Consider the following 17,981-nt stretch of genomic DNA (forward strand, 5'->3'; position numbering starts at 1 on the left):
AAAACAATAACAAGAGAATCCCTTATCACAAGGAGTCGAACACTGTCAATTAGTTACGCATTCTTATCAACAAAAAACGACTGTATAATCCTAAAAATGCAACTTAAATGACATCGGTTTGTTTTTTTTTTAAATGTATATCTATCCGTCAATTAGTAACGCATTCTTATCATCAAAGCGATTATATAATCCTAAAAGTGCACACTCTTGAAAAAATGACCGAGCTATAAATGACATTGGTTCGTCTTCCTAAAAGTAGGCCTGACATTTTGGACCCAATCCGTTAATCTGATCCGACCCAACTCGTTAATATTTGTATTTAGGTGGATGCTTAACAGGTCGGGTCATTAACGGGTGAACCCGTTAACAACCCGTTATGTAACGGGTCACTTTGGGTCAACCCATTAGACCCGTTAGTTGATGATATTTTAGTAATTTTAGTAAAGTCTTAATAACAAAAAATAAACTTTATGCAAAAAAAAAAAAAAATAATTGTTAACGGGAAAACGGGTGACCTATTAGCTTAACGGGTCAGGTTCAGGTGACCCGTTAACTTAACGGGTTAGATTAAATCCGATCCAAACTCAATAAACCCGACCCGTTTACAAGTCTACCTAAAAGTGTACATCTATCCGTCACAACATCAATCACCAACTGAGAATTCCCTTCCTTTGCTCCGCACAGGGATCTTGATATTAATTATATAGGAAAACTAATGAAAATGGTTTGAAAACTTTGAGTTTTAATGATAAGAACAAAAGAAAGGGTAAAGTGAATAGTACTAGTACGTGGTTATTCACATTTTGTTCATTCAGAACTTGCAAGTGCAAACAAATCACTAAATTAAAAACACAAAATCATACAACAAAACAACACCATTTATATAATTTAAGAAGAAAATTATACTTAAAACACTCAAAACCCAAAAAAAAAAGTTAAACTCATGTTCCTTTTTCTTTTTTTCTTTATACAATTAATTAAAATATAATTAGTGGAGGGGAATATTGAACTTGTCAAGAATGCCCTTGAAGTTGGCCACAATTGCCAAACTGTTGCTGCTGTACTCCTTTGACTTGTTCATCTCGCTCTTCACCGCCTCCACAGCAGTCGATCCCATCTCCTCCAACCCATCCAAGCACGTCTCCTGATCCGTCACGGCGCTGCTTATCCACGTCTGTATGTCCTTCACTTTGTCTCCAGTCAACGCCTTCTCTCCCGGGTCCACCCTCATCGCCGACGCCGAGTCGTTGACCCGGCTTATCGCTTCCTCCAGCTGAGAAACGCAGTCCTGAGTCGCCGGATCGGAGTTCACGGTCTTGAACAACGCCAAGAGGCGGGAGAGCTCGGCGGCGGAGATTTCAAGGGAGAGCTTGAAAATGGCTTCTGGGTCGGGGTTTGGAGAGCGGTTGAGGGTGGATATGGATCTGAAGCACGAGTCGGGGTAGCGCGTCACGTTGCAGACGGTTTTGATGGTTGACTCGGCCGAGTTGGAGAGGGATTGGGGTTGGGACTCGTCGGGTGACTCGGTGGTGGACTCGTGGATGAGGGCGGCGATCGCGAGGGTGATCACTAGTGTCAGGCAGATGACGGCGGAGATGGCGACGGCGGAGGAGATGCGCTTTTGGGGTTTAGGGGGTTCTGGGTTTGCAAGGGTTTCTGGGTTGACTTTGCCATAGCCTTTGAGGTGGTTGATGGATTCCATTTCTCTGCTCTGGTTTTGGGGTTTTGGATGAAGTTTTGGAGAAGGAGAGTTTAATGGGCCGATGACTATTGAGATTGAGTACAGTTTGAGCTAATGATATTAGGGATGTGCTATCCACACAGCTATTTTTAGTTCTCATACACTCTGTTAATTTTTGTTTTTTGATCTTCTTCAATTCATTCAATCCGATGACCGAAAATTAAAAATGTGTGAGAGAAGTAAAAATAGGTGGGTAGATATCACACCCCATGATATTATTAATGAAAATTTTGAAATAGGTCTAATTTTAGAATCGTACTTTTGAAATAGATTTAATTTTTAATAATTTTTTACTTTTGAAATAGATTTAATTTTTGATTGAATTATTAAATAATCTAATTAAGTTTATAATATGATCTGCCACGTGGTTGATGCCGGCTTATAATATGCCCTCAAAATGGAGAGTTTTTTTTAGTGTGTTGCGGAGACGATCCAACACGTCAAGTGTCATAACACAATTGGTTGAAGGCTTGAATTTTTTTTTATCAACCACCAATGTTATATGCACATTGAAAATTTTCTCTTCAAAATAAGATTGTTATTATTATTGCCCCCGACATTTGATAATTAATGAATAAGAAAGTGATTTTCGTACATTTTTTTTTCTCTTGGACACTATTGTGTATTTCTGACCCATCAATTGAATTACATTAAAAAAAAAATTCAAGGGCCAAACAAACATGAGTATGCAGAAAGAACCTCTCAACAAATCGTTGTTGGCTGAATCAACTAGTCTCGAAAATGAAGATTGTTTAATATTGACAAGAGAAATGGTACGCTTTTTTTTTTTTCATAATGTTTTATAATGTTGTTTGAGATTTGGCGTTCATAGAAAGTCTATGAAGAGTCGTACTTTTGAAACAGTCTCCTTGACATTTCTCTATTTACAAATAAAAAAATAATAATGTAATAGATAGAATCGCGTAACTAACGGTAAATATATTCGATGGGCAAAGAGATACATAAACAACTAACAACTAGGAAGAAGAGCTAGTTGTTGAATAATGAAAAATTGAATCCTTCAAAACTAGTCAAATACAAATACAGAACATCTCGAAATAGTGACCCAAAAAATCGAGTTTGGAAAAAAAACATTATTTGCAAGGCAACGTAGAATTGCAACTGAGAAGTGAATCCTAGTAGTTCTGGGAGAAAACCTAATGTCATTCAATCTTCATCCTCTTCGCCTGCGTCTCCTCCAGCAGCCTTCTTAGCAGCCGCCTTCGTGTTCCTTCGCTTCACTCTGTCCACCGCCCAACGGGCTAGTAAGCTAGAAATCGATGTGCTTCTCGGAGTCACATCTCACCAGGGATGAGGGGATGTTCACCACTTGCCTCCCAACTCTGCCCGCAAGAAGCGAACAAGGTATAGTGAGGATGAATGTTCACCTTGCAGCTCAAGCAACCGAAACACTGGTTGATGTTTTATAATATGTAAACAATGTGATCCATTCAAACACTATAGCATCTTCTCTATTAGCGGAAATCAAAATGAAACGGGAAGAAGAACAACTCTTGAATCAATATCGCAGCGAATTTATACTGATAATTTGATGGATATAGAGTGGTAAAACACGAGTTCTAACGCTAAAACTCCTCCATTCAACTTTATAACAAATTAGCTCCAAGTTTCTCTTTAAGAGAATATTGGATATAAGTCAATAATCTGTGATTTAATTATATATGCTAATAAACAATAAATACGAATATAACAATTAACAGAGTATGAACAAAACAAAAATATAAAACAAACAATTTGACGATCGAGGCTTGCGTACCGCAATGTCCTTGAAACAGAAATTTCGTCCATATTCAGTGCTTGTAGTTCTACGAACGTCTGCTTCACCAAGATTCAACGATCTAAGTTAGAATTCTAGCACCGGAAAACTAGACTTCTGGCGAATTTGTTTGTGGTACTCTCAGTATGCTTGATATATGAGGATTGATGATTTTCAGTGATCTGAATGATATGCAGATGCATGTATTTATAATGAGCATATGTCTGTTCGCAACATACATGTTTTTGGGAGGCGACTGTTCAATGTAAAGGGTTGTGTTGCTCCATTTGTTTCTCAGATACACACTCAGACTTATAAAAAAAATAATTTAATTTAATTTGAAATTAATTAAAAATAATTAATTAAAGAATTTAATTTTCAGAGTCCCAAGGCCTAAGGCCCATCTTTTGATAATTAATTATATATTAATTATTAATTAATTATTACATCCCAAAGTCCAACTCAAAGGGTGAGCCCAATTTTAATCTCCAATGTCCATCACTCCAATCACTTTTTATAAGGGACAAAATCTTAAAAAGTGAGGAAATCTTATGGTGGTGAACAATGTGGGACAATGAAATTCTACTCAAAATTTTCAACATCAACAACGCGGCACAACATTTGTTGGTATAATGATGTAATAGTCAGTACTGCCATTTGTTTATGGATTAAGCACAAACTATGAGCAAATAGAACACCTTTCAGTAGTATTAATATTGTCACATGAAATGTAAATAGATCAGTAGCAACAAATAAGACTACCTGATGTGCCTCTGTCTGATGAGCACATGGGCATGATGAATGGACATAGCCATACCAGTCTTGAACACAATCATCTGCAGGCGGCGTTCGAGGATGTTCTCGACAGCCAAAGCCAAGACATAATCGAGCTTGTTCTGGCCCTCGTCCAAAAGCTTATACCGGTTCATCCTCATGAGGAGAGCCGCGCCCTCAAAAACTTGACGAGGGTTTTTTCTCATCGAGGGTCACTAACCATTATAAATTTTCACAATTTACTCTAGCTATTAACAAAACTATATTCATCAACCAAAAAAATACGATTTGGTTCTTTATTCACAATTAAATAAAAATATTAAAAAGTAAAAATCACGGATGATAAATAGTCTCTTATAAAAAGTTTTTTTTCCCTTCCCTCACCTCTCTTTAAATCCAACGTTTTCTCTCTTTAAATCCAACATTTTTCTCTCTCTTCTATCCTATATTTATCTCCCATAAGATTTCAAATCTTTTCAAATGCATATACAGGGTGTATTATTCAAATAAAATTTTAATTGAATACTCCTAAATTCATTAAAAGAATTAAAATCTTGCAAAATTCTAATTGAATTCACCTGTATGTGGGCATTTTCTATTATTTTTTACCATAATCATCTGTTGTTTACAAAGTTAGAGACATGCGTAATGTATGCACCCAATAGAACAAAAAGATTAAGATCGATTCCTATTAATGTGACATTGCTTGAATCTCTTGCTCCCGTCATAATGATATCTATTGTAATTTCGTTGTTAACCATCAAAAGAAGAGGTGAAAAATAAGATGTAGGCTTTTTCTTATACCTCAATCAACCCACAGACAAGGGTTTCTTTCTTGTCTTCAAATTCAAAACATGGAAGATATCTATAAGGTTGCAACTACCAAGACTTGGCATTCAATACCCATTGAGGAGATGTCTTTTTCGTGACACGTCATTTGATTTACAAATTTAATTTAAAATTTTGGTCTACGTAACAATTACTTCATTTTTTTTTTAAAGGGGGACAACTGATGGCAATCTACAGTTATCCACCAATTTCAAGGGCTGGTAAGACTCACAGAGGCATTTCAGCCACGGTTATCCATCCATTTCAGGGGCTGGTAAGACTCACAGAGGCATTTCAGCCTCATCATGACCACAAGTCTGGCTTCCACACCAGCCATGGGTTTCGAACCCTAAACCTCCAATTTTTAACTTAAAGAAAGTCTTGCAATCCGTTATTTACCACTAAATCACAAGCTCGTGGTTATATTTACTTCTTTAAAATTGTAACGTCTCAAACTAATCGTACGTCAGATAACACGGTGGAACACCTCCACCCAAATTTTCCTTCCTCCACAAATAAACGTTGCTCATGAAGAAAGTTACCATCAATCCCACGTGGCAAAGGGATTAAGTTAATAAAACAAAAGGATTAAAGTTAACTAATATAAAAACAAAACAAAACCCTCTCTCTCCTCTTCGCCCGCTTGTATTTGCCAAATGCAGTTACGATAAGATACCCTCCGGATTACAAAACATCAGTGCCCGCCGGTCGTGCAAATTTCCAATTACGTTTCTTTTTCTCTCTTCTCTCTCACCATCAAATTCCCATCCTCCTTCAGCTTCTCATGATTTCCACAATCTTGTTTTCTTTTTTTTTGAATTTTAATTTTTTTTTCCTTGAAAAACTCATTACACCCTAATCCTCATCGGTTTAAATACTTAAAACAATATTTTGCTTTATCTACCGACTCTATTTTGGCATTTTCCTCTCCCTTCCGTGTCTCTGGGTCTGTGAGAATTGGAAGAATTGGGAAAACTCTGGGTGAAGAAAAATGGCTTCCAACATTGGGATAATGGACAGTGCTTACTTTGTTGGGAGGAATGAGATTTTGACGTGGATCAACAATCGCCTTCAGCTCAATCTCTCCCGCATTGAAGAGGTCTCTCTCTCTCTCTCTCTCTTTGTGATTTTGACAATGTGGGTGTCGAAAAGGAACGATCTTGATCTGGGTTTGTTTATCGAAAAGAAACGATCTTGATCTGGGTTTGTTTACCTGAGCATTACCCATTTGTTCATTTTGTAAAATGCTTTCTGGGTTCCAATTTTTTTCTGAATTATCTTTATTCTATGTTTTAATCCATTACTTTGAAGGTAATGTATGACCCAATTGAAGTATTCGTATATATAATTGGAAAGTTGAATGCTTTATCTGCTTAGATTTATGAAAGTGTGTTAGTGATAAGACCCAATTGATTAGAGGTGACACTGAATTGTGGGTTTTGATTATTTTTCACAAATGAAGTGATAGAAGTAGTATACTGCTTCTAGTTGAGCTGTGTATGGGGTGAGCCCGTGTCTAATGTCGAATAGGTTTAAAAGCATTAGCCCTAGTCTTAAATGCAACTCGGGGTTTCACCTTTTGGACAATTTACAACGGTTCTATACTCAGTCGTAGGATGGATGGATGAAACTAAAGTAGCTTTCTTGTTGAACATTAAATTGTGATATGTATTCATTGGACCGTTTTAAGTCACATTGTGCGATTTTGATCTTAAAATTTTTCACTTGAAAACGAATACTAAACTTCTTGTAATCATAACTGTGCGAACAAATGTGGCTAGGCTGCATCTGGTGCTGTGCAATGTCAAATGATGGATATGACCTATCCTGGTGTTGTTCCAATGCACAAGGTATCTGCGTCTCCGCATCTTTTATTTATTTGATCAGCACATTGTGGTGGGATTAACATTTTATTGCCGGACTGGCTCCCTCTTCACTCTCCTTCTATTTGGTTTATTGCAGGTCAATTTTGATGCGAAAACAGAATATGATATGATCCAGAATTATAAGGTTCTACAGGAAGTATTCAACAAGTTAAAAATTGAGAAGGTATTTTCATTACGATGCTCCTCCACTCCTCCTTGTCTTTGTTTTCATAGTTGGCTTTCGAGGAATAACCTTATTTTGAAAGTTATTTACAAACACCTCCAATACATACTCACTTTTAGAACAAAGAATTATCCAATCAAAATTCTTTTTATGGGGCATGTATTGATCTTCACCACACATGGGAATACTTTATCTTGTATAGATGAAAACTTATGATGTAGGTGCTAGAATGAATCATGGGAATTCTTTATGTCTAGGAACTGTTCATAAAGTTTCGTATGGTGTTGTTTGCTCTAAATTGTCTCCCACTCATTTGTGGTACCTTTACGAGTTGTCTGGTCCTAACTTTGTTTGGCTACTAGGAAAAAGAAAATATCCCTCTTCATGACCTGTTTGCTAGGATAAGGCTAGCAGTTACGTTCTTTGCCGTTAATGATCGAAGAGTAAGGTTGACAGAGAGCTTGTGTGGTATTCATATGTGGTACTTCTATTGTAATTCTTTTTCCTAGTCGAATGGAGGGACTCCAACTTGTGAATGGTAGTGGTTCCATGACTTGGGATAGTTTGTATTCTGCAAACTTTAATATAGGTGAGCCGGGAAACCAGATTGGGGTAATCTTTGGAACAAGCACAACCAAGATGTTTATATTCTTTCTGACCACAATCCTTCTGCAGCCTCTTGAAGTCAATAGGCTTGTTAAAGGCAGGCCTTTGGACAACTTGGAATTCTTGCAATGGCTGAAACGTTACTGTGATTCCATAAATGGTGGCATTATGAATGAGTATGCTCGTTTTTCTAACATACCCCTCTCTTTTTAAAACTTTGGGTTCGTGCGTGTTGGTGTTACATTACATCTTTTCTCCTTGTAGAAACTATAACCCTGTGGAGCGAAGGTGCAAGGGTGGGAAGGATCGGCATCCCAAAGGTGCTCAGAAAATCTCAAAATCTCTGCAAGCAAGCAATTTACATAACCCTAGCACTGGAGATACAGTTGGTCTTAATAAGACCTCAGGTCAGATCACCTTCCCCCACCAAAAGTGTCGTTTCTACCCCATTTATTTAGTTTTTAAAATCTAAGAGTGCTTCTCATTGCTTGATGCTTTTTTCTTTAGTACCAAGGCAAGGGAAGCCTTATGCAGCGGCAGGCAGTGCTAATTCTTCAGGAGAGATTCAAGCTTTGTCTAAGGAGGTATCAGTATCTAGCCTTGCCTGAGGAAATCATTTCTCTTTCTCCCTCTCTTTTCGTGGACCTTTTCATGTAATTATTCATCTTGCTTTGTAATTTGTGCAATTCCTAATAGTTTTTGTTGTATGCTTCTGTTGTACAGATTACAGATCTCAAGCTCTCTGTGGACCTTTTGGAAAAAGAAAGGGACTTTTACTTCGCAAAATTAAGGGATATAGAAGTTCTTTGTCAGACATCAGAGTTGGAGGAGGTTCCGGTAGGAATTTCTGACATGTTTTTCTATATTACTTGGTTTATTCTTGCATTGTATTCCTATGATGTATATTCCTTTCCCGGTGTCATGCTTTCTTTTCAAATCTCGCTGTGCATCTAAAGCTGAAGAAAGAAATTAATAACTTCTGAAGCAAAATATTGGAATTGTTTAATGGATCTTGAGATCATATGTACTCTAGACTTCGGTTTTCTTTTCGTAAGGAGCTAGGTTAGGTTATTTATTTCTTCGTTTTCCTTTAGGCTGGCATTTCTTGCTAGTATTGACTAGAAACAAAACTCTGTCCGTCTGTCCCTCCCTCCTGTGCCTCTGCCTCTGCCCCCTCCCCTCTTGAAATTGGGTGATTTAGTAGGTATTTATCATGTTGTGTATGAAAGTAGGTATATATGCCGTTGTGTATGAAAGTAGGTATATATGTCATTGTGTATGAATGTTGGATGTTAAGTGATCTGATGAACCAACTTATCACGCTTGCGATTATATTTCATGCAGATAGCGGTGGCAGTAAAGAAGATATTGTATGCCGCGGATGCAAAAGAATCACCACTTGCTGAAGCCCAGGAGTACCTCTACCAATCCCTGAACGTCGGTGAAGCTGAAGATGAAGGCGAAACCAAAGCTGAAGCAGAAGCTGAAGCCGAAACAGAAACTGACCATTGAGTTTTGAGGCCAGCATTGTAGGACGTTGCCTGTGCAAGACACTAGCGTCGAAACAAGCCGATGAATCGGTGGTCTCTCTTTCCATTAATTGAAGAACTTATTCCTCCTTGTACGTGCTGAACAGATGGTTGCGAACCGAAACAAATGAGATCTTATTAATAATAGACCCTCTACTTGAAATGAGATCTTGTTAACTTGTTTTATATAACTTCTCTTGAAAGTACTTTTGACCAAGTTTAGTGCTTTTTGAACTTTGATAAGCAACAACTAGTTTGTGCTTCGTACTTAACCGATCAAGAACGCTCAAATTGTTTTAAATGACGGCGGATGCCGGATGTTCGAATTTCACGGCTAATCCCACCTCAGGGATTTTTGATGCTGCTCCAGAATACAGGGCACTTCAAGATGTTTAACCGCTAGATCTTTATTCAAGAACACAAACACCATCGGTTGAAAAGCCGAAACATCCTATACTCTGGAGCATCCTAGAATTTTTGCTTATGTCGAACTTTGAGTCGAGGCAAATAAATTAAAACTTTGGATTAACTGAATTTAGGAGACAAAGTATGAGAAAAGATGTCGCCAAACCATGACAACAACATATTAGTAAACAAGAAACATTCAGTATCCTCTACAAAACCGAAAGATACAGATACGCTATCAGCTACAGAAAAGGTAACGCCCAACATCGTCTTCTTTACAACACCGCTGGCTAGATGCAGTGAAACGTACGGTTAATATTCTCGATAGTACTTACGGTCCTCATCGAAGACGGATGCCCCTCTGGTTGTTATCAGCCTACAGAAACGGAATATGCAACGTTATAAGCACATTACAATGTATGATTCACATATTATGGTCAACAAGCATACCCTGTGGATGATCTTCTCGAATGCTTCAATCCCATTCTCTGCAATGTATTGCTCCACAACAGCCGGAATGTCGCCTGGGTTTGCCTTGCCCGATACATCCTTCTTCCTCGGAACATACCAAATGTTAACTTTATGTGGGTTGAGAAAGAAAGGTCGGATATAATGTTCATAAACATACGCAGCGCCACTCGTGTATGGGAGGACCAACCAGAAAGTCGCAATCAGCTTCGCGTAAGACCAGATTGGAATCCTGCAAGAAAAAAGATCTCGAACATTATACACACAAAATTATATCAAATGCAGCAACGGCACATCATTCGTGAACAACAGCTCGGGAGTTAATGCAATCTAATGCAAGGTAATTGTTTACAGCCCCAACAAGGCTGACAGGACAACGCAAACCAAGCGAACTCGAACATAACCTTTCATACATCTTCCATTAAGCACCAGTATGTAAAAAACTGGTAAATGCAGCAAGATGAAATCTTTACACGAAAATTTAACGAACGAATCTACATTTTCGGGGTCTCATATCATAAGCAAACGTAAAGTGGCACATTCAATGCAATCTGAGATTATATACAAGTGAATAAGGAACTACATTTCGAAAGTAGAAAATGATTTACCACTCAATGACTTTGGCGAAGGTGAGTTCAAACAGAGTGATCATAGAATACAGAATCCAGTAAGTCAGCCATTGGCGATCGTCGGCCGGAGACTGCGTCTCTATCGCTCGAATCGATGCGTATCTATCGAAAACAACCCAAAATCCAACTCCCCATTATAAAAAACTTCAATTTAAACACAAAAACAATGAAAAAATCGATTAAAAAAAAAAAAAAAAAGTTGGTGTCTTTGAACCCAGCTTACAGTGGATAAACAAGGCTAACCACAGGCCTGCAGGAAAGAAAAAAATACCCCATAAATCAAATTAGAGAAGAAAAAAAAGATCAAAACTTTGCAACTGGGTTTGCAAAATTTGGTAAAGTAAGTGACAGAGTGAGAGTGTGGGTGTACCCAGCAAGAACGTCGAAGTTCCTGAGAAGCACTTTGAGGAAGCTACCAGTGCCAGATCCCATTTCCCGATTTCCCAATGCAAATCTACCACTCTCTGAACTGAAACCGTATGAGCTTCTGGTAAAAGTGCTTCTGGAATAAGCTAGGGTTTTTTGTCAGCTTGTGTGTGAAGCGTCGGTAGAAGGAGAGAAAGTAGGAGGGGACAGGTGCTTCCAACAATTTCAGCACCACCAAAGAATACGCGGAGCGGCAAAAGCAAAAGCAAAAGCAAAAGGTCTGGTGCGTTTGATATAAATTATTGAGTGGTCTCATGGGAGTTACTGTGGTCCGTTTTATTCAAAGAACAAAGATTGAGTCAAAGAATAGACTTTTGAGTCGTAGTAGGTTGAGTTAGGGAGATTTAAAGTGGATCGTTTCGAAAATTTTAGGGTTAATCTCTGTTTACTACCCTAAAATTTCATGATTTTCAACATTTGATACATAAAGTTTTTTTCATCTCAGAGTCATACCTCAAGTCTTAATTTTGGGACAGTTTCATACTTCCGTTAAGTTTTCAGTTAGAATTTCTATTAACTGATGATGTGGGGTTCATGTGGACAATAATTGAGCACCACGTGTCAATATAGACTCACTTTAATATTAAAAAATTAAAAAACAAATACAAAAAAAAAAAAAAAGCCAACATGTCCCCTCACCCCCGCACCCACCTTCTCTCTTCTGCAAATCCCAGCACCTCTCGATTTCTTTCTCTCTCTCTCTCTCACTACCCTCACTCTCTTCCTCCGCCTTATTCGCCATGAAAAGAAGACGACGAGAAAGAAAACCCACCCGCCCCCCTCTTCCCTGATCCTTTCCTTTTCTCTTTCCCGATCTCTCCCACACCTCCCTCTTCACCTCTCTATGTCCATGTAAGTGTCGAAGATGTCGTCATCGGAGCTGCCCAACTCTTTGAAGCCACAGGACGGGCCGTCGAACGGGTCTTGGAGTAGATCCAGGTCGTCAGGGATCTGGAAATGGCCTCGGATTGCATTCGACGGTGGTAGGAGCCCTGGAACGGGGTGCTCGGAGTCGTGTCTGGAAATGGCGGGCGCCATGCGTGGGTGGTGAGAGTCCTGAGAGCTGGAGCTCGGATCCGGTTTCGGGTTGGGCGGATCTTGCATTTTGTCGAGTCCGGCGCTTAGAGCTCTCTTTCTCTCTTTTCTACTCTTTTTTCTTGCGACCGTACTAGATGTGTTGACAGTGAGTGTTCTTCACTCAAGATCTAGATAGTCAGGGTTAGGGTGTGGCTCGGAGGCTTTGCTGCCAGAGGTCGAAGCTCTCGATTTGAAGGACATGGAGAACCAGAAAGGTTAGGGAATCGTAGTGAGAGATTGATTTGCTGGGTTTCTGCTGGGTTTTGTAGGGTGTGGGTTCAGAGAGATTGGCAGAGAGATTGGCGGCGGTGGTGGGGTTTGCTGGATGTTTCTCGTCGTCTTCTTTTCACGGCGAATAAGGCGGAGGAAGAAAGTGAGTGTAGTGAGAGAGAGAGAGAGAGAGAGAGAGAGAGAGAGAGAAAAAGAAATCGAGAGGTCCTGGGATTTGGGTGAGGTGCTGGGATTTGCAGAAGAGAGAATGGTGTGGGGGTGAGGGACAAGTTGGGCTTTTTATTCATTATTTTTGTGTTTTTGTATTTTTTTAATTTTTTAATATTAAAATGAGTCCATATTGACACGTGACGTTCAATTATTATCCATGTGAGCGCCACATCATCAATTAACATAAATTCTAACAAAAAACTTAACGGAGGTATGAAACTGTCCTAAAATTAAGACTTGAGGTATGACTCTGGGATGAAAAAAACTTCATGTACCAAATGTTGAAAACCACGAAACTTCAGAGTAGTAAACAGAGATTAACCCAAAATTTTATTATGCTCCAGTCTATGTAATGCACGGCAAATGAAGTTTTGAATGTCAATTAAAAATACACCAAATCGAGTATTCAGCAACTATGGAAGTTAAATTTGAGGATTTTCTAGTATGCTTAGTTTATAATATTTTGAGATTTTTTACCGTTAGATTTTTGTTCAAATATACACTGACAAAGATCTAACGGTCAAAAACCTTAAAATATAGAACACCCCGAAACATAATAAAATTTTCATACAAAATGGACATGGTCGCTTTTTCTTCATACATTATGAAATATACAAACTACAAAATATAGGGCATTGTCAATTAAACCTAACAAAAGGTGAAGCATTGCACATAAATCATTTCAATTACAAGGTTTACATTATACTATGGTCGTTTTCCCGGCTTTGTCGAAACCCTTTGCCTGCGGTTGGTTTCTCACCGAGAAGTTGGGACGGCCAAGAGTCCACCGAGGTTGGATACCTAGCATGCGGTTTGCTCACATGTGAGGTGGTGTTAGATGTGAGGTGGGCGACAGCCGGCTGTGGATAAGCTTGGAGATCAGGGCCGACAGGCATGACAAAGACAGCGGGTGGTTGCTGCAAGCCGGGTTCTTGAGTGGGAAATCCGATGCAATTTCCGGTAAAATGGGAGGCAACTTCTGGTCTCAATTCTGTGCAAGGTGGTGCATTTAGATCCGGTTTAGACTGTGCCACCCTCTCTTGTATCTCACTTTGCAATTTCTCGATCTGAGTTTCTAAGGCAGAATTATCGTCTCTCAGCTCATTCTTCTCAAGGGTCATCTGTTCAATTATTGAAGAACTCGTGAGAACATGATTGATTAAGACAATGCACTACTACTATACGAGTTTTTCTCCATTCTAACAAAACACTGATGTACGAGGAATGATCCAAAGAGACCAATAGGGAATTAGCTAAGATAACTACAAGTACACATATAATGTGTATATGTTCTATAAACATGAAAAGTAGCAAAATAAAAAGACGTCGAATGCCTTACATAATTTGATTCAGACAACAGGGATGCATTTTCCTTCTGTAAGCATTTAATCTGACCAAACAAGTCCTTCAACAGTCGAGTAGCTTCACTTAGTATAGAGGCCTTTCCACTGTTCTGCTGATTCAGTTCTGCACAAGAGCTATCTCAAATTAAGAACGACCCACCATCATATCAAAAATGATTACACCAAATAATGAAGCTACAAATCAATGTAAGATGAACTGCAGTCAAAAACCAAATTATAGTGAAGTTCTAGTAGATAAAACGAACTTACCAAGAGCATCAGCCAGCTCAAAAAAATGCTCGTTAAAACGCTCACGCTTCTTTCTCTCCCTCTCAGCCTTGTGGATTCTTTTCGGAATTTTCCCCTGTTTCTTTATTCCAGTACAAGCCCTGCACATCAAATAGCTTCCTAAGCATCTAACCAAGAAATCTGTGTGCTTTTTTTATCCAAATAAACAGCCATGCTATGCCACTTGGATGTGCTTTACCCACATCTCTAAAGAACTTCACACAAATTGATTTTGGCATAGGATAGTAATAACAACGATTAGTGCAGTCATCTATCCGAAATACATCAGCTTTATCCATAGGAGTCAAATACTTGTTGACAATAGAGCCTAAGTGAACACTTCTGTCAAGATTTCAAATTCTCTAATCAAGTTCAGAATTCCACCTTGTTTGAATCTTCTGGTCAGTTAGATATGCTACATGTCAACACTACCTTTAACCTCGATAATGCAAGTCTACCAACCATATGCATTCTTCCCTTCACATAAATACCAAAGCTTTCTACAATTCTAGTCCAAAATGTATTCATCACTAGTTTGCACTGTAAAAGCTAATTCAGGATCAGTAACTAGTGAGTAACACATCCAACATTCCAGAAGGTCGAGTAGATTTGAACAAGTACAAGCGTTATATCAGTGATTCAGTGCCACAACATACACAGAAGTGTGTATCGTTAAACACTCCTTTGGAAACCCCATTAATAAATTTTCATTTTTCAAATCGTTTTCCTGATGCTACACTAATTTGCATCAAGTTTCTAAAGCAATGCAAGTTCTACCATTCCTACGTAGACATGAACTTTCAACCTTTAATTTATACTCCAAGCATTATATCCAATCAAGATAATACAAAAAGTGCTAACAAAAGTAACAACACTTATGCGATCATGCCAAACTTAAGATCTCAAGAACTTACCCACGCACTGATGCCTCCGTTGCAACGTTACCCTTGCCAGCTGCCGGCACAGGATCCGGGGAACCCATGATCGTCTTGATGAACTGGATAAGGCTTTATATCCTACAAAACATCCAAACAATGCGTAAAGTTTTGCACTTCGTTATATAAAACATGCTGAATTAACATAATCGGAGCAGGCAATCGACATTCAAAGTGAAACCCTAGTTTTGTCTTCCCCAACTACTACTTCTACCCCATTCCCCACTAAAAAATCAATAAATTGAAAATATATTTACAATTTTCTAGTTGAAAATCACAAATCAAGCTTAGCAGATTCTAAAAACTACTAAAATTCAAAATTAGCCATTAAAATCAAACCCAAAACCAACAAAAACTACAAAAGATCTTTGCTTTTCAGAAATTAAGTACTGCCAGAGACGCTATATGAAAAAAAAAAAAATCAACAATATTTGCAGTAGAAGAACAAAAACACGAACAAAAAGCTGCATAATTTGATCAGAAAATGTAAAATTCCAGATACCAAACCCTAAGCTACCTGCAGATGGAAATGCAGGGAACAAAAAATTGGGTCTTGGATCAAGAAAAATTGGGGAACTTTGAAGACAAATAGCGCAGGAATCTGAGGAAAATTGGAGATTTATACATATCCAGAGATAAAATGTAAGGGATTGAAAGAGTTAACTGCTACGCTTGGCGTTTAGGGGAGGAGGAAGACGGAGAGCGTGGCGGGAGAAAACCAGGCAGCGGAGAGCGTGTGCCGAGTGCTCGCCTTCTTGCTGTGTAATGGGCCCAGACACGTGACCCTGCCACGTGACCTTCCTTCTTGTGAGTTTTGGCTTGCGTCCCTTTGTATTCTACTTCTTTCTCCTCGTGCCATTCCGTTTTTTATTAATTATTAGAGGAATGCTCAGTAAAGATCAAATTTTTTCGATTATATTTGTAAACAATGTGATGTGTCGTTAATAGAAAATAAGTATGGTAATTGATACTTAATAATAATAATTTAATTATCAACAACAACGTCATATAATTTACAAAATATGATTTAAATTGCTGATCTTGCTATCATTACCCGAGTGAACTATGAACCCTAGATGATGAACCAATGATACAAAAATTGTTTAAAACCCTCTCTACGTTACTCTTGTATTATTAACGTGAGACGTCATGAGGATGTTGTGTTGGTAACATGTATATAAGTTTTTCTCTTAATTGGAACGTCAGGTTGTGATATCTCTAGTCAACGATGCACTTTTATGCAATAAAGTCACAACATATAGCAGTGTTTAACAAGTCACCGTAACACCCAATCTTCTCATACGTAGAAAGTTTATCCTCTACTAAATTTGATTATGTTAGTGTCAATCATCCACACGTATATATGTAATTTTTTTTTATCAATGATCATATGTCATGCTACAGTCATCCGTCCACACACGTACTTTGATCAATTGTGACTAATTGCCTACTTGACAATTGACTTTGGGAAAAATCCTGTATTCAAATGAAATGTGAGTGGTCTATTTTTTTTTTCTTTTTTCTAGAAGCAATTTACAACAAGAACTTGTTTGGCAAGAGAGGCTTGTGGCATCCACAAGAAGGCATACGTATTTTCCAAGCGTGACTGAAAGTGACTGCAATTTTTATGTTTTGTAGCAAAGCTTAGGCGTGTGCCATCCATGAGAACATCCATGTCACCCCAAGTTGATACATATCAAATATATATTTTCATCATTTTTCACGATTGATTTTTATAACCATCCGGTATTCAAGCCGGTACTTCACGTGTAATAATTCTCTCGCTAGCCCAAGTAAAAGCTACATGTGACGATGTGCATTTGCGTGTTCGAGATTTCTTGAGCAAGAGACGGTGAAGCATTGTATATGAGTGATTTGTTTCTTTCCACATGAGATTACTTGGAGCTTGAATTTGTAAACTCAGTCGTAGAGTGTGGGTTTTATCAGCCCACCATCTCCAACTCTCGGGCTAAAATTTAAAAATTTTAACTCAAAAAATTTAGGTTTTAGCCCATAAACAGCTTTTTTACTCCAAGCCTAAATTTTTTAACCTGAGATTATTAAAGAATAAATTTAGGCTAATTTTTTTCTTTTAAAGTACTTTAAAAAAAATTATGTACACTATCATAATTTAATTTTATGAACATTTTAACATAAAAATATTTAAATTCCGATAAATATTGAAAAATCACTAAATTTTGATGAATTTTGAGTTAAATAATTTTTTTAATTATTTTAGCAGTTGGATTTAAATTTGGGCTGTTAGATCTTTTTTTTACCGTTAGATTTGATTATGTTCGATCTCAGCCATTGAATTCAATAAGCGGTGTGCTATCCACACACCTCATTTTACTTCTCACACACCATTTGATAATTTATGTCCGTTGATCTTCTTCAATTCATCCGATCCGATGACCGAAAATTAAAACGATGTGTAAGAAGTAAAATGAGGTGTGTGGATATCACACCCCTATCCTAAGAGACATGTCCATGTGGGTGGGGTCCCGTTGGTGGTGCCCACACCATTTTTTGGGCCAAATCCTAAGAGGACTTTAGCTTTTGTTCAACTTTTAGCTTTTAGCTCACACATTTAGCATGAGTTGGATTGGATTGGGTTTGAGAGGAAATAAAACCCAAAAAATAGCATTTAGCCCAGAGTTGGGTT

General features: G+C 38.1%; 4 protein-coding genes across 5 annotated transcripts; 1 reads left to right on the top strand and 3 right to left on the bottom strand.

Annotated features, from left to right (window-relative positions):
- Positions 1-860: 860 nt before the first annotated feature.
- Positions 861-1,803, bottom strand: LOC103420337 (pectinesterase 1). The gene has a single exon (XM_008358395.4). It carries the CDS (start codon positions 1,700-1,702, stop codon positions 989-991), a length of 714 nt encoding a protein of 237 aa, XP_008356617.3. The 5' UTR covers positions 1,703-1,803; the 3' UTR covers positions 861-988.
- A 3,917-nt stretch (positions 1,804-5,720) lies between these two features.
- LOC103409755 (microtubule-associated protein RP/EB family member 1A-like) lies at positions 5,721-9,467 on the top strand. The gene is made up of 8 exons (XM_008348552.4): positions 5,721-6,219; positions 6,902-6,970; positions 7,083-7,169; positions 7,845-7,951; positions 8,040-8,182; positions 8,283-8,359; positions 8,499-8,612; positions 9,120-9,467. Exons 1-8 carry the CDS (start codon positions 6,112-6,114, stop codon positions 9,285-9,287), a joined length of 873 nt encoding a protein of 290 aa, XP_008346774.3. The 5' UTR covers positions 5,721-6,111; the 3' UTR covers positions 9,288-9,467.
- A 345-nt stretch (positions 9,468-9,812) lies between these two features.
- LOC103437811 (HVA22-like protein a) lies at positions 9,813-11,536 on the bottom strand. Its single transcript, XM_008376313.4, has 5 exons — positions 11,177-11,536; positions 11,030-11,056; positions 10,786-10,908; positions 10,160-10,409; positions 9,813-10,085 (listed from the first exon to the last, which is right to left on the bottom strand). The coding sequence occupies exons 1-5, from the start codon at positions 11,236-11,238 to the stop codon at positions 10,050-10,052; spliced, it is 498 nt and encodes a 165-aa protein (XP_008374535.3). The 5' UTR covers positions 11,239-11,536; the 3' UTR covers positions 9,813-10,049.
- Positions 11,537-13,312: 1,776 nt separating this feature from the next.
- LOC103409753 (transcription factor bHLH47) lies at positions 13,313-16,170 on the bottom strand. 2 transcript variants are annotated; one of them, XM_008348549.4, is made up of 5 exons: positions 15,981-16,170; positions 15,296-15,397; positions 14,364-14,482; positions 14,090-14,217; positions 13,313-13,871 (listed from the first exon to the last, which is right to left on the bottom strand). In XM_008348549.4, exons 2-5 carry the CDS (start codon positions 15,361-15,363, stop codon positions 13,446-13,448), a joined length of 741 nt encoding a protein of 246 aa, XP_008346771.3. In that variant the 5' UTR covers positions 15,364-15,397; positions 15,981-16,170; the 3' UTR covers positions 13,313-13,445. The 2 variants fall into 2 exon arrangements, with proteins under 2 accessions (XP_008346771.3, XP_008346770.3); XM_008348548.4 differs by having other exon boundaries at positions 15,834-16,118.
- Between the last annotated feature and the right edge of the window lie 1,811 nt (positions 16,171-17,981).

Source organism: Malus domestica, chromosome 06 (genome assembly GCF_042453785.1).
Source record: "Malus domestica chromosome 06, GDT2T_hap1".
NCBI lineage: Eukaryota > Viridiplantae > Streptophyta > Magnoliopsida > Rosales > Rosaceae > Malus > Malus domestica.

Bases quoted from the DNA above. Each gene is read 5' to 3' on its own strand.
- LOC103420337 (XM_008358395.4), bottom strand. From the start codon at position 1,702: ATGGAATCCATCAACCACCTCAAAGGCTATGGCAAAGTCAACCCAGAA.
- LOC103409755 (XM_008348552.4), top strand. From the start codon at position 6,112: ATGGCTTCCAACATTGGGATAATGGACAGTGCTTACTTTGTTGGGAGG. The intron at 7,170-7,844 runs GTATTTTCATTA...ATCCTTCTGCAG, and splicing joins ACAAGTTAAAAATTGAGAAG to CCTCTTGAAGTCAATAGGCT. The intron at 8,613-9,119 runs GTAGGAATTTCT...TATTTCATGCAG, and splicing joins CAGAGTTGGAGGAGGTTCCG to ATAGCGGTGGCAGTAAAGAA.
- LOC103437811 (XM_008376313.4), bottom strand. From the start codon at position 11,238: ATGGGATCTGGCACTGGTAGCTTCCTCAAAGTGCTTCTCAGGAACTTC. The intron at 10,410-10,785 runs GTAAATCATTTT...TTTTTCTTGCAG, and splicing joins TTCGCCAAAGTCATTGAGTG to GATTCCAATCTGGTCTTACG. The intron at 10,086-10,159 runs GTATGCTTGTTG...CCGTTTCTGTAG, and splicing joins TCGAGAAGATCATCCACAGG to GCTGATAACAACCAGAGGGG.
- LOC103409753 (XM_008348549.4), bottom strand. From the start codon at position 15,363: ATGGGTTCCCCGGATCCTGTGCCGGCAGCTGGCAAGGGTAACGTTGCA. The intron at 14,483-15,295 runs GTAAGTTCTTGA...TTTGATGTGCAG, and splicing joins ACGGAGGCATCAGTGCGTGG to GGCTTGTACTGGAATAAAGA. The intron at 13,872-14,089 runs GTAAGGCATTCG...ATAATTGAACAG, and splicing joins TGTTGTCTGAATCAAATTAT to ATGACCCTTGAGAAGAATGA.